The 24,042-nt window shown below is 47.8% G+C and overlaps 3 protein-coding genes across 5 annotated transcripts; all 3 read left to right on the top strand.

Moving 5' to 3' along the window:
- hp1bp3 (heterochromatin protein 1, binding protein 3) lies at window positions 1-7,816 on the top strand. 2 transcript variants are annotated; one of them, XM_062458194.1, is made up of 12 exons: window positions 1-124; window positions 655-730; window positions 1,035-1,266; window positions 1,513-1,666; window positions 2,019-2,162; window positions 2,442-2,507; window positions 2,938-3,086; window positions 3,422-3,512; window positions 3,782-3,941; window positions 4,114-4,225; window positions 5,825-5,980; window positions 6,374-7,816. In XM_062458194.1, the coding sequence occupies exons 2-12, from the start codon at window positions 667-669 to the stop codon at window positions 6,819-6,821; spliced, it is 1,776 nt and encodes a 591-aa protein (XP_062314178.1). In that variant the 5' UTR covers window positions 1-124; window positions 655-666; the 3' UTR covers window positions 6,822-7,816. The 2 variants fall into 2 exon arrangements, with proteins under 2 accessions (XP_062314178.1, XP_062314170.1); XM_062458186.1 differs by having other exon boundaries at window positions 2-124; window positions 2,935-3,086.
- A 342-nt stretch (window positions 7,817-8,158) lies between these two features.
- Window positions 8,159-13,154, top strand: sh2d5 (SH2 domain containing 5). 2 transcript variants are annotated; one of them, XM_062458234.1, is made up of 10 exons: window positions 8,159-8,360; window positions 8,865-8,972; window positions 9,380-9,460; window positions 9,605-9,679; window positions 9,946-10,092; window positions 10,442-10,642; window positions 10,848-11,028; window positions 11,468-11,573; window positions 11,847-12,006; window positions 12,232-13,154. In XM_062458234.1, the coding sequence occupies exons 2-10, from the start codon at window positions 8,868-8,870 to the stop codon at window positions 12,439-12,441; spliced, it is 1,266 nt and encodes a 421-aa protein (XP_062314218.1). In that variant the 5' UTR covers window positions 8,159-8,360; window positions 8,865-8,867; the 3' UTR covers window positions 12,442-13,154. The 2 variants fall into 2 exon arrangements, with proteins under 2 accessions (XP_062314218.1, XP_062314208.1); XM_062458224.1 differs by having other exon boundaries at window positions 8,161-8,360; window positions 8,860-8,972.
- Window positions 13,155-13,292: 138 nt separating this feature from the next.
- On the top strand, window positions 13,293-23,601 carry kif17 (kinesin family member 17). Its single transcript, XM_062458175.1, has 17 exons — window positions 13,293-13,448; window positions 13,537-13,698; window positions 13,984-14,267; window positions 14,607-14,753; window positions 14,943-15,044; window positions 15,566-15,755; window positions 16,979-17,300; window positions 17,667-17,797; window positions 18,083-18,177; window positions 18,404-18,569; window positions 18,918-19,012; window positions 19,578-19,702; window positions 20,008-20,236; window positions 20,497-20,755; window positions 21,054-21,124; window positions 21,699-21,819; window positions 22,686-23,601. Exons 3-17 carry the CDS (start codon window positions 14,025-14,027, stop codon window positions 22,874-22,876), a joined length of 2,487 nt encoding a protein of 828 aa, XP_062314159.1. The 5' UTR covers window positions 13,293-13,448; window positions 13,537-13,698; window positions 13,984-14,024; the 3' UTR covers window positions 22,877-23,601.
- Window positions 23,602-24,042: the final 441 nt, after the last annotated feature.

Here is a 24,042-nt window from a genome sequence, read left to right as displayed (position 1 = left end):
CCCCCGACGTCACCGCTACGCTGCTACGTGTACGTTTTAGGGGGAGGGGCACGTAAACAGAGAATTCTAAATAAAGCGGAGTGCTGCATAATATTTCTTCATCGTTTTATTAGGCAGTGTAAAGGTAGGTTTTTTGATAATTGTAAATATTTTCCGTTGCATATGACACCTATAAGCTGAACGAAGTCCATGTTGCATTCGCTTTATCCTTCAATGGAACTTTGTCTATTTTATACTCGAGTCTTTTCAGCGCCATTACTGTGTGAGGACTAAATGGACAAAATGGCCATATTCCGAGTTATTCGTCAGAGACGTGTCTTTCATACACAATAAGATGCTTTAATGGCATCACAACGTCTGCACGATTCATGCATTAACATCTACCAAATTACGGAACACTTAATCGAGTTGTAGCCTATGCATTAAACGTTCATCCATACATTTAATGGAGGTGCTGCCATCGTGCTGTTTACGTTAAATGCGCAGGCCAACGGAATGATTGACGTTTGGGTTACTGACTAAACAGGCAGTTGAAAGCTAGCGATCAATCAAAGACTACTTTTTCCATTGTGGATCTTGTACTGTGAAATGTTTACACCAGCTTACTACAGCCGGCTTTGTTTGGTAAATCCATGTTTTTATTGTCACTCCTAGGTCATTTGAGTTATGCCGATACGTCGTGCTGCTGGGTCTAACCAGGAGACTGCTCCTTCCGCGGCACCAGAAGCAGGTGAGTTCAATACTAGACACTTCAACGTAAGGACCGAAAATCAACTAATGCGATGTTTGCATGTATGTGTACTACCAGGGCCTTTTCAGACCACCCTCACACCCCCTGACTAAATGGGAGTATTGCCAAATGTGATGCCCATTCTCAATGTCTCTCTCTCTCTCTCCCTCTCTCTCTCTCTCTCTCTCTCTCTCTCTCTCTCTCTCTCTCTCTCTCTCTCTCTTCTACCCTTTTCTACCTGTCTCTCTTTACCTGTATCCTACCTAACTACCCACCCACCTACCTGTCTTCTACATATCTCCAGAGCCTGATGCCAGCTCTGAGGAGTCGGCATCCGTAGGGGAGGGGGTGGCAGCGGCCCCAGCCCCCGGGGCCAAGCAGGGCGAGGAGGCGGCCGAGGGCGAAGAGGCGGAAGGAGGAGAAGCACCTAAAGAGAACGGCGAGAAGGCGGAGGAGGCCGAGAAAAACGCAGACGAGTCCGCCGGAGAGAAGGCCGAGGAGAAGAAAGCCGAGGGGGAGGAGGCGGAAAAGAAAGAGTGAGTTGGATGTTGTGCGATTTGACTGGCACGTCCTTCGTTAATTCCAGGTTTTCCCGCGAGAGTAGCCGTCACGGCGCGCAAAATGATTTTGGATGATTAGGCATGTTGCCATGCCTAAAAAGGAGCGATTTAGAAGTTGGCTTTCTCAGTCTTGCGATTTTGGTTGCAAGATTTCAATTGATGTTCCCATTTGGTTCTTTGCAATTTAAAAGGAATGTCTTGTGTCTTCTGCCTTGGCTGCAGAGAGAAGGATGGAGTGAAAGAGAAACCCAAGAAGCCAATGAAAAGGACCGTTCCTGCATGGGCTACCCTTTCCGCCAGCAAAAAGGTGGTGGTCACCACCAAGTTTGCGGGCAACCAACCCAAGGTGGACGACATCCTCTTTGAGGCTGTTGAGGTGTGTGTGTGGCACCCCTAATTCACTTCTCTTGTGTTGTCACCACATGAACGCTGTCCAACCGTAACCACTTGGTTCGTAGAGCCATGCGCACAAGAATTGCTCCTCCCAAGGTTTCTTCCATTTTTTTTTCTCCTGTGGAGAGTTTTTGGGGAGTTTTTCCTTGTCTTCCTTGAGGGTTTAGGTTGGTTGAGGGGCAGTTCTATGGGCATATGTGAAGCCCTCTGTGACATGCTTGCGTGTAAAAAGGGCTATACAAATACATTTGATTTGATTTGATCTGCTCATGCACACGCACACACTCGCTTGAGCAACACACTCATCTCGGTGCGCGTCTGCTTGCTCTCTGCAGTCCTGCAAGGACAAGACCGGCGCCTCAGTCTACTCGGTGATGAAGTACATCGTAAATAAATACCCTAACCTGGAGCTGGACAAGAGGAAATACCTCCTGAAGAAAGCTCTGCAGAGGCAGGTGGAGAAAGGGACCATCAGACAGGTAAGATACAGAGGTCTCCCCCGGCCCCCCAAAACCACCCACCCACCTGTTATCCCTGGCTTTGTTATAAGGATGCATTCATTCAGCGGACGCTGTTGTCCAAAGCGACAGAGGTGGGGATTTGAACCTGGGACCTCTGAACGTACTATACCACTGAGCCATGTTGACTGGGGAATTTATAGATTTGATCTAGAAACTACTGATGTCAAATATGTTTGTTGTACTGTTGCTTTTGATTTCCTTGATATGAACTCATTTCCCCGTGTGTCTCCTCCACAGCTGAAGGGGAAGGGATTCTCTGGAAGCTTCACCATCGGGAAGCAGCCGCCCAAACCAGCCGCTAAGGTCAGCCAGGTCACACTTCGGTGACGCAACTGCTCTGTACTAGATGTGGTCCTCCTGGTGTTCAGTGATCAATCCGTGATTCTAACAGAGGTGCTGAGCTAGCCAACATTGTTTGGCTCCTCTCTGAGAAGGTATACGGAATGTTCCAACCACAGCGTACTACTAAGGTGGGCGTGCTGCAAATGTTTCGGCGACATACCGATAGGCTACAGTGCAGGAACATCTTCTCTGATTGGTCTTAATCATCTGTATGGAAGAAGTTGAGCTTTTCTCAACGTTTGAGCCTGTATTACCCCCTGAAATGTACGCCGGCGGCCATTTTGAAAATGTACAGGGTCTCAAATGCACTCGTACATACGATAAACGGCCTGTTACAGTGCATTGCAGGGAGCACGTGGTGTTAACGTCAGATGCTGTGTCTTGTCAGAAGCCGACCGTGACTCCCGGCATGAAGGCAGAGTCCCTGGGCGACGCCCTGCCCCTCATCATCACACGCCTCTGTGAGCCCAAAGAGGCCTCCTACATCCTCATCAAGAAGTATGTGGAGCAACACTTCCCCCACTTCAACGTGGAGAACAGGTAGGACTCCGACACGGTTAGCGGGGGGTTGTATTGAGGTCAAATGTGACCACAATACAATGTGACCACATTGTATTGTGGTCACATTTGACCTCAATACATTTGACAATCTACAGAGGTTTGGCTCACATACTACGTCCTTTTTGGACGTAGTATGTGAGCCAAACCTCTGTAGATTTGTCTGATAATACCCCCCACACACACACCCCGCATCACTCCTTCCCCAAGTAGTCCCCCACCTTCACACAATTCACTGAACTGACGCAACACAGCCACTGTCAGAGTGACACTTGCATGAAGTTGACGGTGATGTGGTTCTCTGGTTCATCTCTCAGGCCGGACATCCTCAAGTCGGCTCTGGTGAGAGCCGTGGAGAAGGGACACCTGGAGCAGATCACTGGTAAAGGAGCATCCGGAACCTTCCAGGTAAGTCGTCCATCACGAATGAAGGGATCTAATTTAGCATGGTTGGAGTAGGGGGGGGGCATTGGTTTGACATTTGTTTGGTTGGCACCACAAGTCCCTAAGTCACTGTTTCCTTACTACATCTTTAACTTTAGATATAACATGGAGAGGATGAGCAACAGTATGTTTGTGTCTACCCTACTGTAACCTATCCCAGTCATGTTTTGAGAGAATGGGAAGCTTCATCTCAGACCTTGCCTCCCCTCCCTCCCTCCCCCCCCCCCCCCCAGCTGAAGCGTGCTGGGGACAAGATCCTGATGAAAGGGGGGCCCCTGGAGGACGCCATCTTCACCGCCATCACGGCCATGAACGAGCCCAAGACCTGCAGCATCCCCACACTCCGCAAGCACCTGGTCGAGACAAACAAGGACAACGTAGAATACCGCCTGGGTGAGTCCACTTCTCTACCTCACCCCAAATTCACCACCACCCTTTGAGATGACTACGCCTGCTCTACCCCCAAGACCAGTGTGTCTATGAGTGTACCTGGATAGAGCCTCTTATAGAATCCCTCTCCTGCCAGCCTGCCTAGCTCTTATGTTGTCTTGTCCCCCTGCCTTAGTGAACACCCTGAAGAAGACCCTGCAGAAGTGTAAAATGATGGGCTGGATGGAGCAGATCACTGGGAACGGCCTCACTGGAACCTACCAGCTCTCCTACCCTTACTACCCCAGGTGAGCAGTGGAGTCAGATGGCTGAGCGGTTAGGGAGTCGGGCTAGTAATCTGAAGGTTGCCAGTTCGATTCCCAGCCGTGCCAAATGACGTTGTGTCCTTGGGCAAGGCACTTCACCCTACTTGCTTCGGGGGGAATGTCCCTGTACTTACTGTAAGTCGCTCTGGATAAGAGCGTCTGCTAAATGTAAATGTAAGCAGGATCCCCCCAGTACACCACTGTTTAAAGTACCCTACTAGCTTTCCTACCCTTTCTACCCCAGGTTAGGAAGAACTAGCTGTTTAAAAAAGTACCCTACCAACACCCCTTCTCTTAATACCCCTGGTAACTTACTACCCCAGGTATCCCACCTGCTGTCTAACTCGTAGCTCTACAGGTTAGGAATAACTTGCTACCTCAGCTAAGAAAGAACTGGCAGTACTAGCCCAGTTTCAGAAGTATGTACTGTAGTATAGCGTAGTTGATGCAGCACTCACTGAATGTTTACTAATGAACTAAGTTTAACCCTTGTGTTATCTTCGGGTCATTCTGACCCATCAGTCATTGTGACCCACCGTCGTATTGCGACAAATTTACCTCATACAAAAACAAAGTGAAGCATTTTCTTTTAACTGTCGGGCTGTGTCCCCCACATTGGAATGGTTAAAAGAAAATAATTTTTATTTGTTTTTGTATTGGGTAAAATTGGGTAAACACAACGATGGTTCGTTATGAACCTTTGGGTCATGTGACCCGAAGGCAGCACGAGGGTTAACAGGACTCTAACTGAGTTGAGTCCTGCTTTTTAATTGGTCATTTTAGTGATGTGGTCAGAGCAGACTTTTGGACTTTGTCCATGCCTTTGTGTTACTGATGACTTACTCTACCCCTCCTTTACCCTGCATCTATCTAGGTGGGTCCTAGATAGACTCAACACACACACACCTCATTGTTAGGGGTGTAACCATACACATTTGTGTTGAACCATTTGATACTTACATTTTACATTTAGTCATTTAGCAGACGCTCTTATCCAGAGCGACTTACAGTAAGTACAGGGACATTCCCCCGAGGCAAGTAGGGTGAAGTGCCTTGCCCAAGGACACAACGTCAGTTTGCATGACCGGGAATCGAACTGGCAACCTTCGGATTACTAGCCCGATTCCCTCACCGCTCAGCCACCTGACTCCCCACCTGATACTTGGTCTTGGTCTTTTGTTTTGGTACCCTTTACAAACCGAACAATTTGTTGGACTAATCCTATTATATCTGGACATTTTTTAAACTATTAAATTGTGTGAAATATAATGTTCTTAGTGCCACAGCGCTCCACAAGACAGCCCAAATGATGCATCAAGGAAATGTCTCTGGCATTTCCTTTTTTTAAATATTTATTGATGAGCCAGTTGGAGAGAGAGACAGGAAAGCAGGGAGAGAGGGGAAGAGGTGCAGGAAATGGCCTGAACCGGATTCGTATCCAGGCCCCTGCATTTCAACTTTCTTTTGCTCAAGTGGAAACATTCCGAACCGTGAAACTACTGTGTCGTATTGAACCGAATTGTGACTTTTGTGAACCGTTAAACCCAAGAATGTTACTCACTGTCTCCTTGTGTTCCACAGCCCAGCCGTGTTGTTCCCAGATAAACATAAGCCTGTGGAGAAGCCCAAGCGCCGGAGGACCGTGGACTCATCCTCCGAGGAATCCTCCTCTGAGGAGGAAGAGGAGTCAGAGGAAGAGTCGTCGGAGGATGATGAACCTCCTCCCCCTCCTAAGAGGTGTGTGTGTGTGTTGGGTGTAAGATGTAGGGGTGTCACAATATATCGCAATGCAAATATGTTATAATATGCATCGTAGAGTTATGGCTATATATTATAATATTATGTCCGTTTTATCCTATTGGTTGAGCTACTAGCACGCGACCTACTCTGCATCTGCGTCACTCGTGTATTCACAGAAATCACTTGAACTGAGTTAACGAAGTCGTATGTACAACAAAGAAAGTTATTGACTTTTGTAATGTTTTGGAAATAAATCGTGATGCATATTGTATCGTGAACCCAGTATCATGATGTGTATCGAATCGTGAGCTGAGTGTATCGTTACACCCCTAGTAAGATCTCAACATCTGACCCTCTCAGTAAGTGTGTTTGTTCAAATCTGACCCTTAGGAAAGCCCAGAAGAGGCCCGCCCCTAAAGCGCGCCGCCCTCCACCCAGCAAGAAGCCCAGACCAGCCAGCCAATCAAAGGCCAAGGGCAAGAGACCTGCCCCTGGGAAAAAGGCTCCCCCTCCTGCCAAGAAATTAGCACCACCAGCAAGAAAGTCTGCCCCTCCGCCAGCCAGGAAACCAGTCCCCCCAGCAAAGAAACCTGCAGCATCCAGCAAAGCTGCCCCCCCCAAGAAGGCTCCACCACCACCAGCTAAATCCACACCTGTCAAGAAGGCAGCCCCAGCCAGGAAGCCTAAGACACCGGTCGCCAAAAAGCTCACCAGTAGGGCGACCAAGCGGCCCGTGGCCAAAAAGTTGCCCCCAGCCAAGCCAGCAGCCAAGCCAGCAGCCAAGTCAGCGGTGAAGACCAAGCCAGCAGCACGCAAGTCTGTGCGGGGCCGGAAGTGAGGTCACAGGAAGTGAGGTCATGACAGCCTGTCTCCAGCAGGCTAACCGTGTAGCTCTGAAGATGGCAGTTCTCAGCCTATCATCCCGCTCCTTTTTTTTATGCGTCTTCTGGAGACTAGTATTCTTTGTAGGATAAGGATGTGACTGTTATCTGTAAAGTCAGTTTACTGTATTATGGCAAGTTGTCAGGTTGATTTATTATAATTTTTTAACCCATGTTTTAAATGCCATTGCGTAGAAAGGCAATTTTAAGGTGTGAAAAAGATACATCAGTCCTCCATCTGTATTCCTTCTCTCACACGTCCTCTGATTAATTTATAGGCAGAGGCCTGACATACTCTACTAGAATTAAATTGGCTTTTTTATTTTATATATTTTTCATGCTTATTCACTTCCTCCCCAAATTATCAGCACACATTCCTTGTATCCAATACTGTCAGCTAAGTATCCGATACCGCTTCTCTTTCTGACTAAGGACTGTTGAAGAACAAAATTGAAACATAAACTGAGTTTATGAAGCGGATGGTGACAGAAAGAACTTGGGCTGTGCTTCAAGTCTCTCGTTTTGAGGAATAAAGCGCAGCGGTGGACCATGACTTCCCATCGTCACGAGTTCAAAGAGGATTAGAAACGTACTGGAAAGATATTTCAGTTTGAGTGGAATTTTATTACCTGAATGAGGACATTTGATTGATTAAAAAACGGATTTCAGAATGCATAGTGTTATTTGCAGCTCTACCGTTAAATAGCAGGGATCATGTCATTTTGATGTGAAAAAGGTCTATTCAAAATTTATTGGTTGTAAATTTGTAAGGCTCTATAACAGATCTCTTATCAGACACAGCCATTTATATTCGATGTGCTATGAATGACTGACATTTGTTTTGAAGGAAGTAAGCTCATACATACTGTACCCTATTGCCCAGCATGCACGTTCTCCTTTCTGTTATGCTTTTTTCCTCAGTCATTAATAAAATGGCTATATTTGTACTCCACTGCACGTCCTTCATTCTTTGGTGGTGGAGGAAGGTGGGGGCACGCATTGGAATCAAGGCATTAAGGGAAGCTATAGCACGAGGTTGCTGATGTGGCAGAGGTAGCCTACATTACATACAATAACGTCGGGATCCCACTGGAAACAACGCAGAAGCAGGAAACTTTACTAGGGAGACAAAATGCTGCTGTTGCGCAACAGTCTGTTGGGGATTTAGGCTACGGGTGAAATATGATCTCGAGGGAATCAACAGGGAAATAGTGCATTCTCTGTGTTCCTTTTTGATTGAATTTCATTGTAAAAAAATGAAGTATAAAACGTATGCTGGACTAGTGGGGGTGTTACTGGTGCCGTTCCAAGCCCAACACGCCCAGACAGACACAGAAAATAAACAGCACTGGGGAAAGTGTAGAACGCGTTGTGGGCGTGAAGCTGATAAGGTGTGTTTCATCAAACTGAAACTGTCGGGAAAGTGGGAAATCAGTGTTTGGGACTTCGGCCGCGAGGGCATTCGTGTTTGACACAAAGCGTTGACTGGAGATTGAGTAAGAGATTTTTCATCTTGAACTAAATTATAAGATTACCTATTTTTACTTGCTTGGTCCAGGTAGACTAATTGTGACATGTAGGCCTACACATTGCGCTATTGCATTCCAGAGCTCCGTCTGTCCGTGCGTTATTGTTTGAGGTTGCAATGATCCGACGCAAATTAAAAATAAACGGACTAATATGTGGACTACGAATGTGGGGCAGTTCTTTCATCGGTTAATTTATAGATTGACAATTAGAAGTTGTTTTATACCCATGAGCAAGATAGAACCCAGGTGGTGTAGATCTCGACAACACAGGTGGGCTAGCTTGGAGAAAATAGTTAGATCAATTCTCTTGCGCTGATCCTGCCTCGACCCTGGTACTTCAATTTACACTTTTAGACAGTAGGCTACAACTTTGGCTTTCAAGAAAGCACGACTAGCTCAATCTGATTATAGAAATAGTTTAACAAGCTGAGCTGTTTTTTAGTTGCAACTCCTCCTGTCATCTTAGAACAGCAGATGACTGAAGGGGGCCACAATTCCTGTTCAGAAACCTCACATTCCAGCGAAAGGATGGGCGAGACGGCTGTGAAAGACGATGGGACGGTCACCAGATCAGCGGAGGTAGGTTGAGACCACAGCTTACTCCTCCGCCGTAACCGACATGAAGTCACTGCAAAACAGGTTTGCTGAGGAGAGTTACTGTCATTCCACCGTGACACCAACTGTCTCTGGTGGAGGGGATCCCTCAAGGAATTGCTCCTCCCAAGGTTTCTCAATTTCTTCTTTCTGAGTTTTTCCTTTGCCTCGTTGAGGGTTTAGGGCAGTTATAGATGCTGCCCTGTGCAAATCTGTGTGAAGCCCACTGTGACATTCCTTGTAAAAAGGCTGTACACATCTAAATTAATTAGATTTCATACACCATTGTGTAGTGGCAGTGATTACACCATTTTAACAAAGTGTGTTGAAACATCAAGTGACATGATCTTGCATCTAGTTTGCTGTATTCTCACCTCCTTTTAACTTTATAGTATGTGGGATCCTTTCCCATTGATGACTGCTGTTTGGATGACCAGATCCAGCAACTGCATCGACAGCTCAAGTCTCTCAAGGTGATCTTTGGGACAAATATATGTAAAGAAAAAAATAATAATAATATTTTTTATATATTATTATATAAATGCCAAAACAATAGTTTTTATTGGAGTATGTGGAGCTGCACTTACAAGCTTCTCTGTGCTCTTTTTATAACTCAGACCTGCAAGCGAAGGAGAGCTGTGTCCCTGAAGTTCTCCATCCGTGGCGTGAAGATGTATGATGAGGACGAGACGGTCAGGCTCTCCGTTAAGAACAGATCCTTCTGTGGTTGCCGGGGACAACCGTTATCAGTGTCCCCGGGACCTTAGTAGAATACAGACAGTTCCCGTCTGCGTGTAAACCAGCAAAAGTTCGCTGTCTTTGTCTGAATTGCAGTGTTTCTATTGTCCTACATCTGTGTGTGTGTGTGTGTGTCTGTGTGTATTGGTGTGGGCTTGTATTTGTTTACATCTGTGGGTTTGTGTATGGGTGTCTTTGCGGTGTGTGTGTGTGTGTATAGACCCTCCTGATGGCCCATGCACTGTGTCGAGTGTCTCTCTCCACCGCCCGCCCCTCCGACGCCCAGTTCGCCTTCATCTCCCACAACCCTGGTAGCCCAGACGGACAGCTCTACTGCCACCTATTCAATGCCAGGCACGCCAGAGCGGTAGGCACAAGCTAACTGGAGCACTTTGATTGATGGCTATTTGTTATTAGAAGCCACCCCTCTCTGTGTCAGACATCATCAATGTTGTATTGTCCTTGTATCCTTTGTATGGCAATAAAGTTAACTAAAAGAAAGATCCTTGTAAATCTAGTTAAGACTTAGTTAACTGTTTAACAGTTATTTACCTTCCATAAGATGCAACTCAGACTATTCCTTCACTAACAGTTCACTCAAGTTGTCTCATGTTACGTGTCTGCAAAATGTGTAAACGTGATGCCGTATTGTCGTATCCACTTCTATCTCTCCAATCTTTCCATCCACCTCTCGGCCGCCCCCCTCTCTCTCTCAGGCCCAGTTCCTGAACCTGCTGCTCTGCCGCTGCTTCCAGCTGTCTTACCTGGAGAAGCACCCTGAGGAGTCCCAGGAGGTGCCTGCAGGACCCCTCCCCCGCCGCAACCCCTCCCTCCTCAACCATGGCTTGCCCCTCAGTGTCAGCGCCCTGGTGTCCTTCAGACGAGCCCCGACCAGTGGCCTGCTGCCTTGGGAGAAGGTTCGAACACGCACTGCCCTGCCTGGATGTTGGTCGATCAGTGGCTAGCCTTGGTTTATAGGAACACAGGAAGAAGCTGCCTCCATGGTTAACTTGGGATGTGTGAATCAGTATAGTCCTGGTTTTCAACCAGGTCATGAATCCTAATGTGAAACGGCTGGTGTTTTCTGGCTAGTTGTGAAGTTTAGTCTCACCCCTCCTGCAGGTGTTTTCAAAGCCCTCGGAGGAACCTCCGAGCAAACACGAGGACGTGTTCACCTCCTCTCCGTCCTTGGTGCGCTGCAAGGCCATCCGCAACAAATGCCTCCGCTCGGGGGCCTACCGCTCCTTCACCTTCACGCCCCTCAAACAGCGGCTCGCCCAGGAGCGCCTCAACTCGCCGCAAGGTGGGCAGAGTGTGCGGAGTGCGCTCTCCAGGGTCAAACGGCTCATTAGGTAGGACGATGTGTGCCGTGCCCTCCCTCACCGAGACACCGTGGGCTCTCTGTCACCGTCTGTGGTGTCAGTCGTGTCACCCTGGGAGAAGGTGAGGGTCGTCCGCGAGGGGCTGGTTTGGTTCACCTTGCACTCGAGGGGTAGGAAGGCCCACGCTGGTGGCGCCTCATGCTTTGACTTTCTGTTGCCGTCGGTTCTCTCTGCTCGGTGTCTTTGATTCGCTGTGTGCATTCCTTTGACTGTGTCTCTGAAAATGCTCGTCTTGGATGTCATCCAAAATATACAAGCTTGTTAGAATAACTTCCCTGGGGGATCCCGGGGAATGCAATGGTTTTCAAATCCTGAGGGATCTTATATCTGTGTGTGTCTGTGTGTGTGTGTGTGTAACAGAAAAAGTGCAGGACAAAATGCCAGTCCGGAGGAGCCGTGCCCCCAGCTTAGCTGAGACAGAAGAAGCCCTGGCACAGGCAGTGTGGTGCTGGGCTGGCATCTCCACGTGAGTGGACCTGGCCACCGCTCTCCTCACCATGCTCCAGAACATGCTTCTCCAGAACATGCTTCCATTTGAATTGACGTAGTTTCTTTAGAAAAATAACCTAAGTTAAGTTAAACGATAAATGGCGTTTTATACGTAGATCATAGAAAGAACTGCAAGGGATTTGATTGGTTTAAACGACGTGCTGCATTTCCAATCGACCCGCTGGCCTCCGTGACTGTGGGTTTGGATTCCAGGGTGCTTTGATACTCTTGTTATTGTGCTGTGTTTCAGTGACAGCAGCTCCACCCTGCTACTGGAGGATGTGCTAGGCTCCTACCTCCTCTGCCCCCACCCCAGGAGGCCTGGCTGTGGCTCCCTCACCTTCCGAGCCCCCCTGGGCCTGGCCACTCACGTCTTGGAGAACACCCCCAGAGGGACATACCTGCTGGAGGTGAGGACAGTTGACATTACATTGGATATTTTATTCATTTCACATATGCTTTTATCAAAAAGGACCATACAAACAGTGGATACCAAACAGAAAACAGAAACAGAAAAATTGTCGGTGAAGAGTGTATATTATTTATGTCCTTCGGTGTGTGTGTGTGTGTGTGTGTTCCCCTGTACTACAATCACATACTAATAATGGTATTTTGGGATGCTTTTCTGTTTCAAGAAATGTCCCACAGAATTCAGCTCCCTGGCGGCCTTGATAGACCACTACACAGAGATGCAGGGAGAGCTGGAGTGTGCTCTGAGCTGTGCCCGTGTGAACCACTGCTATGAGTGGGATGAAAACACAGGCCACAAGGCCCAGACTGTCAGACAACACACTGGCCCCAAGAGGAACACTACTAAAACTGCCCTGCGGAAACAATGGGTTTAAATATCCACCGTCTTTTAGTTTGCACTGGGATGTGGTGACTCACTTCACTTTACTTTGGAAATGCTTTATTTAGATGGGGCTATAGATAATTTACAGATGCTAGTTAAACATCAAATTTTTTTTTTTTTACTGGGTGAAGGGTTAGTAGTGGATGTTTGTTAATAGTTGTTTTTATTTGTTCTATGGAATATCTTTAAGGGGAGCCTCTAAATGTTGTTGACCCTGGTTTGTTTCTTTACTTGGAGCACTTTGGGTAATGTTGGGAGACTATTATATGGGAACATTGGTGAAAAAAATCTCACATCAAATTATGTTTATCGTTTGAGAAACACTTTCTTTTTGTATTTTATCTGGTTTTAAATAGTAACTTACTAACTTTAATCATCATTTTTTAATTCATTCAATGTGCAATTGGTGTGTCAGAATTCACTGATATAACTGTTTGAGCACTTGGAATTGGTGTTGCCATTTCCCAAATGTGTATATATTTTTTAACTTTTAATATTACTTGTGAATTCAAAGTTGTTTTTACTCTTTTTCTACTCCTAGATAAAGGTCAAAAGCTTTCAATGGACAACGTTGAATGCCGGTAGCACATATTTTCATGACAAAAGTATTAATATAAACGTTTGCCAATGGAACTGCATTTTGTGAAATCTTTTCATGAGTATTGTGTATTTCACTGCATAAATTCCAATAGGTCTATAACTAATCCCGGTCTTTTTTGTGTGTAATTGTTTTTATCAATCAATATAGTTTTTTATGCATGGGTCTAATTACTATAGCATATCAAATGTCTAATTATGGTATTCCTACATTTACTGATGAAATTGCATACGTGGAAGGGACCTGAAATATTCAGAGAAGTAGCATATTATTTCCGACCTCACCAAGATGGCTGTGATTAACGACTTGACATTTCACTAGTGACGTAGTTATATGGTTGAAGTTTGCGGTAGCTTAGCAACATGGAACGCCGTAGGAGGAGATCATCTGCAGGAGACGGGGTATGATAATGGTGTTTACACAACTGGATTCACATTTGTCGTCATGAGTTATGTATAATAACCAGGAAAATGTCATTCGCAAATGCAGGAGGTTCTCATAGCAGATGAATGTTGGGTTTGAAATCGAGGAGGACTCCAATCGAGATTTGTCAAACTCCATCCAGGATGTGTTCCATAGTAGGGTTGCTGGGTGCAGTGCTTACCGGCGTTAGCGTTCAACATGCATAGCTAACTAGCCAAATAAAAAAAGGTCAGTGTTTCAGTTTTAACTTTGATCATCATCTACATAGATGGCGACCTTGATAAATCATGCTACAGATGTGCCATCTTACCTAAAGTTTACTTACTACCATAGCATCATCAGATGATATAACTCCTATCTAGAGTTGAGCCTACTTACTAACTACCTAAGCATAATCAGAGGATAGCTGTAGTGTAATTCTATGCTGAATGAATGTCCAGTAGCTCGGAAGTACAGTCAAACAGACAACTCAGGTAGGCGATGAATTTAAACTGTCCTGTTCTGTCCTTCTAGTGATCAAATCCTTGAGAACAGAAACCCTTGACTTGGGTTCAATGGAGGCCAAAATGGCGTCCGAGTCAGTGCGGGTGGTGGTGAGATGTAGGCCAATGAACCACAGGGAGAATGCTCTGAGCTGTAAGATGGTGGTCACCATGGACCTGAGCAGGTGTCAATGCTTCATCGTCAAGCCGGGGGCCACAGACGAACCACCCAAACAGTTCACCTTCGACGGGACCTACTTTATCGACCAGACCACCGAGCAGATGTACAACGAGATAGCCTACCCGCTGGTCGAGGTTGGCTCCCGTTCATCCCGTCCAGATCCGTGCTGATGTTTGACTGCTGTGTACAGTAGGCTAGACACTTCAGCCAGCCTAGTGGTCATAGGACACCATTGGTTCAGAGTGTGAACCTAGCCAATTAGGACGCCCAGCTATATCCTATTGCCCTTGACCTCAGGACTCATCATTTACTAAACAGGCTCCCGTCAGTCAAACCCAGTGTGCACCAATGTCAACAAGGACAATGCTTCAAGGAAACCACATGCAGTCCAAACGAGATTGATATCTTTAGTTATTGTAAAGGTGGTTTGGTTTTGTAGAGCAGTGCTTCAAGATCATGTGATATCTCCACAGAGTGTGACGGAGGGCTACAATGGGACCATCTTCGCCTACGGCCAGACAGGCAGCGGCAAGTCCTTCACCATGCAGGGGGCGGCCGAGCCCGCGCCCCAGAGAGGGGTCATACCCCGGGCCTTCGAGCACATCTTCGAGAGTATTCAGGTAGGGCCTGAATACTCTTAGTATGACCTTAGTATGACTGCCATAAAGACTGCAGCTTTAGTGGTTGAACATAAGATATGTTCTTCTTACGCATTAGCTGTCACTTTACATTTATGAACGTGAATAACACTCGTCCACTTAGTTGTGCTCTGACACAGAATCCATGCTGTCGTCCTCTGTGTCACATAGTGTGCCGAAAACACCAAGTTCCTTGTGAGGGCATCCTACCTGGAGATTTACAATGAAGAGATACGAGACCTGTTGGGACACGACACCAAACAAAAAATTGAGGTTCGACACGTCCAGACCTTCTGCACCGCACCTGTTTACTGTGTTCGAAACGAGCTGTTGGAAGTCTGGGCTATATCTTGTTGAAGGGCTACATCTGTGTCGTGTATTGTAGAAACCTGTTAGTCCGGCAGCCTCGTTGTAGTGGATCTGCACCGCCTTATAGCTGTTGTTGCCGTGGTAACGAGCAACAACAAGGCAGTTCCTAAAGATGAAGGTGTCCGCCGAGGATGACCGCTTTGTGATGCACGGATGCATACTGACCTGTGTTGTAGCACGCACGCACTGGCTGTGTCCGTGTGGTGCACATGCATGTTTGCTCTGTGTGTGCATTAGTGTGTGTGTGTGTTTATGCACACACGTGTGTGTGTGTGTTTTATTGCGATGTTTTCTGTGTGTATGCGTGTGTCTTTGCTCATGCATGTTTTCCATGTGTGCACCCGTTGCACATGCATGTTTTCCGTGAGTGTGGGCTCGCATGTGTGTTCATGTGTGCGTGTGTGTGTGCGTGTGTGTGAGAACAGCTGAAGGAGCACCCAGAGCGGGGCGTGTACGTGCGGGATCTGTCCATGCACACGGTGCACAGTGTGGGGGAGTGCGAGCGCATCATGGAGCAGGGCTGGAGGAACCGCTCGGTGGGCTACACCCTCATGAACAAGGACTCCTCCCGCTCGCACTCCATCTTCACCATCCACCTGGAGATCTGCACCACAGGTCAGCTTCTCAACACCCCTCCCTGTGTCGGTCCCTATCAGCTATACTCCACCCTCCCTGTAACTGGAACTCTCACCATACTCCACATCTATCTCTACTACACCCCTACCAGTCCCTATCACTATACTCCACATCTAGCTCTACTACACCCCTACCAGTCCCTATCACTATACTCCACATCTAGCTCTACTACACCCCTACCAGTCCCTATCACTATACTCCACATCTAGCTCTACTACACCCCTACCAGTCCCTATCACTATACTCCACATCTAGCTCTACTACACCCCTACCAGTCCCTATCACTATACTCCACATCTAGCTCTACTACACCCCTACCAGTCCCTATCACTATACTCCACATCTAGCTCTACTACACCCCTACCAGTCCCTATCACTATACTCCACATCTAGCTCTACTACACCCCTACCAGTCAGTCCCTATCACTATACTCCACATCTAGCTCTACTACACCCCTACCAGTCCCTATAACTATACTCCACATCTAGCTCTACTACACCCCTACCAGTCCCTATAACTATACTCCACATCTAGCTCTACTACACCCCTACCAGTCCCTATCACTATACTCCACATCTAGCTCTACTACACCCCTACCAGTCCCTATCACTATACTCCACATCTAGCTCTACTACACCCCTACCAGTCCCTATCACTATACTCCACATCTAGCTCTACTACACCCCTACCAGTCCCTATCACTATACTCCACATCTAGCTCTACTACACCCCTACCAGTCCCTATCACTATACTCCACAGCTAGCTCTGTGGAGTGTGGAGCTAGCTCATCATACAATACAGCCAGCTACACTACACCCTCCCTGTAACTCTCACCAATTACCACAGGTCAGTCTGTCAGCATGACACCCACACACCACACCCTGACTACTGCTTGTTGAGTCACCAAGGACATCAATTATTAAAGGCAAATTAAAGGTCATTCTCTCTCTCTTCCCCCCACCCCCCCACTCTATCTCGGTCTTTCTCTGTTTCCATATGATGAAATGTTGTATTTAACTAGTCTGTCTGTTTGTGTTTTGTGCCTGCCTGTCTGTCTGTCTGTCTGCTTATCTGTCTGTCTGCTTGTCTATCTGTCTGCTTATCTCTGTCTGTCTGTCTGCTTATCTGTCTGTCTGCTTGTCTATCTGTCTGCTTATCTCTGTCTTGCGCCCGTCTGTCTGTCTGCCTGCCCCCCCTCAGATGCAGCAGGTAAGGACCACCTGCGGGCCGGCAAGCTCAACCTGGTGGACCTGGCGGGCAGCGAACGCCAGTCCAAGACGGGCGCCACCGGCGAGCGCCTCCGCGAGGCCACCAAGATCAACCTGTCCCTGTCGGCCCTGGGGAACGTCATCTCGGCGCTGGTGGACGGCCGGTCCAAACACATCCCCTACAGGGACTCCAAGCTGACGCGGCTGCTCCAGGACTCCCTGGGCGGGAACACACGCACCCTCATGGTGGCCTGCCTCTCCCCGGCCGACAACAACTACGAGGAGAGCCTCAGCACGCTGCGCTACGCCAACCGGTGAGCTGGGGGGTGTTGTTGTTTGTTGTTTGTGTTGTTAACGTGGGGCGTTGTTTAGGTTCTAACTGAATCCCCCTGACCAGATTAGCCTGGTGGGTGGAATATTTGTTGTGAAGGAATGAATGAAGCAGTGTATGAAATAGTGAAGGAAATGAGGTTGTATTGAAATCCACTCAATGGAACATCAACGCCCCATTTCATTTGTTATTTCATACACTGTTTCATTCATGGTAGGGGAACAGGCAGGCTTGGTAACTCTCGACCATGTCGATGAGAGCAGTGGTGTTCCGTGTAGAAACTGTAACTGTAACTTAGATAAGATCTGTGAGCGTGCGACCCAGTGAAAAGGAAAGTGAATGTGGACAGGGCCAAGAGCATCCAGAACCGTCCCCGGATCAACGAGGACCCCAAGGACGCTCTCCTGAGGGAATACCAGGAGGAGATCAAGCTTCTGCGAGCCCTGATCTCTGGACAGCTGGGGACCACCAACCTCTCATGTGAGTGCCTGCATTGCCACTGGGGCCCGTGTTGAAGGGCTACGATGTGATTTGGACAACAAATCAAATCCAACGTGTCATGTGGGTCTTCACCATTCCAGAGTACAAGGCTGTATTTTTGCGGGATTGTAACTGGTGGAAGTCAGAGGTCATTAAGGCGGACGTCAATCACATCAACATCTGCTAGCCACAGTGCTAGCCGGTGGATAGTTTGTGCTGATGCCGCTCTTCAATCTCCTACGTGTCCAGCCCAGTCTGAAGGTGTTTGTCCCTCTCTGTGTTCAGCTCTGCTGGAGGGCCAGAGGTCCGAGGCGTCCCCTGGTGTTCCGTCCAGGCCACAGTCCAGCACCACTGAGGCTGAGAAGGAGAAGATCAAAGAGGTGTGTTCTCCTGGAGAGCGAGCCGACACAGCGCACGCACACACACACACACACCCCGGCTGGTGGACGGGAACGCCAGAGCCCTCGTGGCCTAAACCGTGTGTGTGTGTTCCTGTAATTGTCGGCTTGTGTTTGTGCTTGTATGTGGGCCCTCCTGTAAGTGGACGTTCCTGTGTGTACCACATTTCTGTCTGTGTGCGCGCGTGTGTGTGTATACACACTCCAGGAGTATGAGGACAAGCTGTCCAGGCTGCAGGCAGAGTACAGTGCAGAGCAGGAGTCCAAGGCCAAGCTGCAGGAGGACATCACGGCCCTGCGCTGCTCCTACGAGACCAAGCTGGCTCACCTGGAGGCCTCCAGGGCCACCAGAGGGCGCTCCAGCTCCACCACAGGTGCTGTCACACCGGCCATAAGAGAAAATACTGTATGTATGGATACATACGTGTGTATACATACAGTATATTGCATGTCCTCATCAGAACTATAGTATTCAATATTAATGTCTGCACATAAACATAATTGTGCGTGTGTGTGTGTGTGTGGGGGGGGGGGGGGTGTGGGGGTGTAAATTGTAATAGTGCCTTCAAATAGCCTCTAAGCCTCTGTTTTTATACTCACACTAGACTCACTGTTTGAATGTTAGTCGACTGAATACCGGCAACTATATCAGGGTTTAAAACAGTCCGATCTCATCAAGTCTTGTGTTGTGGCCGTGTCGCGGTCGTGTTTGTGCTTGACAGAGAGCTCCAGCCATGTGACCCAGGTTCAGGAGGAGCCCTGTCCCACCCCTGGTGAGCCCTCCCTGGCCTCGGCCGAGGACCGTCCCCTGGTCAAGGTACCATCCTCCAGACCAACCACCTGATCAGTACTCTACTGTTTTAGATGTTTCCCTGAGGATGTAACTGCTGTAGACGGTAGACCCTGTACCTCTGACCACAGCACAGCCCACAGGTTGGGAGTAATATACTCTGTCATGCCTATTGCTGGTTCAGTAGCAGATGAGGTCTTATGAGGTATGTCATTTGATGTAACTGCTGTATAGGCTTCGTACCTGTGACCACACTGTCCTAAAAATCACGTCAATAATCTGTTGTAATGTTTCCCAATATCATAATGACCTGTTATAATGGTCTTTTACTGTCATGCTGCTCTGTCATCGTGATCGGTCTTAATGTCCCAACGATCTGTCATGGTGTCATGACGACCTGTCATAAGGATCTGTCGTAATCCCATGTCTGTCGAAATGTCATGATGTCTTGTCATCTGTCATGTCTTCATATCTGTCATCATGTCAATGTCCTTTTGATCTGTCAGTGTGTCTGTCTGAACGATCAGTCAGATATAGTGTCATCATGACCTGTCATCATGACCTGTCATAATATCATCTCTTCTCTCCTCAGGGGGTCCAGGCCCAGGCTGCTCACCAGGCGATGGGGGTCCAGAGAGGGTCAGAGGGGGACAGCCATGCAGACTCACCCTCCCTCTCCACCCCAGGACCCCTGGACCAGAAACATGTGCTGGAGAGGTGAGTGGCCCACACACGCAGACATCAACGACCACATGCATGAACATGTCCATACTTCCAGACATATACACATACACACGAACGCACGCGCACACACACATAGACAGACAACACGGACACGCGCAGACACAAACTACCACGTATCCAAAACACACACTTACCCACCTACACACACACGTACCCACACACAGACACGTACGCGGACACAAATCACCACACATCCAAAACCCTTACACACCCACACACGCCCCCCCCGCCCCCTCCACCCCTCACGTCGGTGTGTGTGTGGTTCTCCCGTGAGCCAGGCTGCAGCGTCTGGAGCAGGAGATGGTAGGCGGTGAGCAGGCCAGGAACCAGGAGCTGCAGCGCCGCCACCACCAGAGGAAGACCCTGGCCGACCAGCGGAAGAAACACCTGATCAGGGCGCTGTCCCAGAGCGGCGAGGACAGCGACCACGTCCTCCTCAACGTGTACGACTCCATCCAGGAGGAGGTGCACGCCAAGAGGCTGCTGCTGGACAAGACCCAGGGCAAGGTGGGGGAGGGCACCACCAGCGGCACACACCCAGGAATTCCTGGACACCCTCTGAGACACACTGGATATACATTAGCGTTGACTGCACTGTATACCTGTGTATTGTAAATGCTGTTATATTTTAGAAATCTATGAATGTGCGTTTTTTTTGACACACGTCAGATTTATTATTTAGTAGAACATAAGGATGTTCGAGCTTGTACAGTTAAGTATTGGTGTGGCCTGCCGTGATGTTGATAATGATGATGTCGACGTTGCAGCTGAAAGCAGCCAGGCTGGAGATCCGGGACCTGGAGGCCGAGTTTGAGCTGGAGAGGAACGACTACCTGTCCACCATCCGGAGGCTGGAGAGAGAAGCCCAGCTGCTGGGCAGCCTGCTGGAGCGCATGGCCCCCCTGGTGCGCAGAGACTGCAACTACAGCAACCTGGACCGCCTGCGCAAGGAGGCCAGCTGGGATGAGGACGGGGGCACCTGGAGGCTGCCCGAGGTGGTGGTGCAGAAGACCGCCCTGCCGTCAGGTGAGGCAGGAGCGGGGGTTGTTCAGTGTCATAACACACACACACACAATCTTCCACATCACCATATACACACATCACTGTCAGTTGGGTTGGAGCAGGAGTTGGGTCGGACCCTTCCGTCGACACACTCGCCACGCAAACACAAACACACGCAAACAGCTGACTCGCTCCAGCAACTGACACGACACAATGTGCACACTTAACACCCAGACTTCCTGGCAGACTCTGTTGGCACAGCTTATCAATAACTCTCATCATATCTCTCACGGTCTGTGTCCGTCCCGTCTGTCCGTCCCAGCCGTGTGTGCGTCCGCCCCGAGGCTCGCGGCACGGCGAGCATCAGGGACCGACACGGCCGAGCTCTTCCTGGTAGGGGCGTCTAACGTTTACACGTCTACACACCGCACGCCTTTGGGTACATTCGACATGGTGCTCATTCAGCTCTTATAGCTAAAGCTCCAAATAGTGGCTAGTACTGTAACTCGTATTCTTCAGAACTATTGCTTGTATTCTTTGTGACGGCCCCTCATACACCTCTCTCTCTCTGTGCTCCAGGAAGAGGAGGACAGGTATACAAAACCTGCAGTCAACCTCAGTGTTAGAATACATTTTATATTCACATTGGATTCATGCAGCAGACGCTTTCATCCAAAGCGACATACAGATAGTCCCTGTGCTGTGCAAGTACAGCAAAATAACTGTTAGGATTCTTAAGTAGCACTACTGACTAGTAACTAAGAAGACATCTTTATTTATCTTTATATCTTTATTTAGCAGAGGAACACACCTGCATGGCAGAGCGTCCACAAACAACACTACACTAAATTCTCTCTCTATATACTATTCTAGAACCGTACTCTAGCTAGTATGGTTCATGACTAGAACCTATAGAAGGTGTATAGTGTGCTATGGTGCCTCACCCTCCTGTGTGCCTATGTGACAGGACGAGGGGGACAAGTATAAAGAAATGCTGAACCGCAGCGACAGCGAGAACATCGCCAGCAACTACTTCAGGTCCAAGAGAGCGACCCAGCTGCTGGGCGGAGACTCACTGAAGGGCCTCGGTAAGACTGGGAACTTACAGACCCTGATCCTGACCTTTGAACCCTGGCTGTCCCGAGATCCAGCAAGGATAGCAAACCAGTCATAGAAACAGATACACACGCAGTATTTACTCAGTAGACTTTGTCCCACTATTCCAAACCAGGCTGTCCGGTCACTGATCACTGCATGTTTATCTGGACAGTAGCAGACGGTTTTGACACAAGTGGGCAGTAAATCATTTGGAGTCAGGTGTGAGTAATGTTAAATAAAGATACCAGATAGATATCACTATATAGCAGAGAGATAAAGGGATAAACAGATAAATGAAGAGAGATGTATCCGAGCTGCTGATCTTTCTGACAGCATGCTTTGTAAACATTTGCTATTAAGCTACTTTTATTCGATTTTATTTAACCTCAAAATAAAAAGGTGGTCGAGTAGAGCATAGGAGGATGGTCATCCTGAAGAAGTGGAAAATATCGATACCACATTTCCCGAAAGACAAGGATGCACTTAAACAACCCCAAAACAGATTGCCCTGAAAACCCCAGCAGCTCTCCCTGACTCAGCAGACTCGAGGGACCTGTAGGATGAGCCAAGCCTGTGAGCGTTGGGTTTGAAACGACAGAAATAGAGGAATCTTTTGTAAAACGGCTTAACGTCTGCCCCTTGTGCTTAAAGTATCAGTCCACACATCCAAATCTGACTAAACACATGACACTGACAAAACGTCTATTAACATCTTGGCGTTGGTTTCATGGTTCAGATTTGAACGTGACAAAGATGATGTTCGAAAGATGATGTTGTGCTTGATTTTATCTGGAGATACAATGTCTACTGAGATGGTCCTCTTGGCTGTCGTTCCTCTGACGTGTTCTCCCTCCAGCCGTCCACGCCACGCCCGCCAGCAACGGCGCCGCCCACCTGACCTCCAGCGGCTCCAACATTGCTCCCCCCCTCAGCGCCGAGTCGCTCCTCCCCCGGCCCTTCCGTCTGGAGTCCCTGGGCCCCCCCTCCTCCAACAGCAAGGTCAAGAGAAAAAAGAGCAAAAGCCACATCCTGTCTGAGGGCAACTGAGACGACGGAAGAGGTCAAAGGTGAGGAGGCCAGGACCTCCTCGCTGCACTTCGGACCTCTGTTCTACCTGCCACCGGGAACCTCTGGTGCTAACACACTGACTGGACAACCTGAAGGGTTATGCTGTTTATTTACTGATTGTATCCTTCCCCTCACTGTAATTGAATATGTATTGATAGTTTTTTTTGCAATAGAAGGAAACTTGTCACATGGGCCTTTCATCCAGCAGTGTAATCTGTGCGTGTTGGTTTAATCGTAATTTTGAAGATAGTACTACCTATGTTACACTACCTAATGCCACTCCACAATGCCTGCTTAAACTGTGATACGCCTGTGCTTCCGAACAAACAAGAATCTTCATCTGCTATGTGGATGTACTTCTCCACAACACTTATGTGCTGCCTGCCACTTTGTTTCATGTTCACAACTAGCACTTACAAGAATAAACCTCTTGTTTTATGGGTGATTGGTTTTATGGATGTGTTGTAAAGGAGATAAGTATTTATATAAAACATGGGGGGGAAAAAGGCTGTGACAAAGTGATGTGAATTGAAGTAACTGTTTTCCTGTTCCATTCCTGTGCTTCTCTCGCTGCCTACTCCCTCTCCTTCTCCCTTGCCTCCTTTCCCCCACACTCATAACTGCTGACACACAACCCAGACACAATTTCATACAATTGTAGTCTGAATAATAATTTTTTTTAAACAATGTATATTTTAAAATATGCTAAGACATTTACAAAGACATTTACAATGATGTAACGTTTAATAAAGTAATGTTTTACTAAAAAGATTGCAATATGTAAAATACAGGAAAATGGACTGATGGACTTGCTCAGATGGGTGGCTCCACTATGTACTGCGGTGAATTGATAAAGTTGGCAGAGTTGTCATGGCAGCTGTGTTGACACAGTAGTGGTTGGATTCATAACAGGTCAAAGGTTATGAATCCATCATCTATCAAATTAATTTTATTATAGGCCGGGTTTGATGTCAAAGACCTGATACAGTTGGTCATGGGTTTATCATGAGATATCAAGAGCGGGGATGTCTTAGATACCAAAGGGGATGTGTTGCATGTGCAGTAGTATCATTTTGTTCTTGAATTATACAAATATTTAAAGTAAAAGAAAATCATAATCAATTTTCAGAACCATGGAGCGCATC

The sequence above is a fragment of the Osmerus eperlanus genome, chromosome 1, assembly GCF_963692335.1.
Source record: "Osmerus eperlanus chromosome 1, fOsmEpe2.1, whole genome shotgun sequence".
Classification (NCBI taxonomy): Eukaryota; Metazoa; Chordata; class Actinopteri; order Osmeriformes; family Osmeridae; genus Osmerus; species Osmerus eperlanus.
Note: the sequence above shows the minus strand (reverse complement) of the source record. Positions and strands in the feature narration are given on the sequence as shown.

Excerpts from the sequence above, each read along its gene's own strand:
- hp1bp3 (XM_062458186.1), top strand. The coding sequence starts at position 667 with ATGCCGATACGTCGTGCTGCTGGGTCTAACCAGGAGACTGCTCCTTCC. Across the intron at positions 3,087-3,421 it reads CACTTCAACGTGGAGAACAG|GCCGGACATCCTCAAGTCGG; the intron begins GTAGGACTCCGA and ends TTCATCTCTCAG. Across the intron at positions 4,226-5,824 it reads TCCTACCCTTACTACCCCAG|CCCAGCCGTGTTGTTCCCAG; the intron begins GTGAGCAGTGGA and ends TGTGTTCCACAG.
- kif17 (XM_062458175.1), top strand. The coding sequence starts at position 14,025 with ATGGAGGCCAAAATGGCGTCCGAGTCAGTGCGGGTGGTGGTGAGATGT. Across the intron at positions 15,045-15,565 it reads ACACCAAACAAAAAATTGAG|CTGAAGGAGCACCCAGAGCG; the intron begins GTTCGACACGTC and ends GTGTGAGAACAG. Across the intron at positions 18,178-18,403 it reads AGAAGGAGAAGATCAAAGAG|GAGTATGAGGACAAGCTGTC; the intron begins GTGTGTTCTCCT and ends TACACACTCCAG.
- sh2d5 (XM_062458234.1), top strand. The coding sequence starts at position 8,868 with ATGACTGAAGGGGGCCACAATTCCTGTTCAGAAACCTCACATTCCAGC. Across the intron at positions 8,973-9,379 it reads CGGTCACCAGATCAGCGGAG|TATGTGGGATCCTTTCCCAT; the intron begins GTAGGTTGAGAC and ends TTAACTTTATAG. Across the intron at positions 9,680-9,945 it reads TGTATGATGAGGACGAGACG|ACCCTCCTGATGGCCCATGC; the intron begins GTCAGGCTCTCC and ends GTGTGTGTATAG.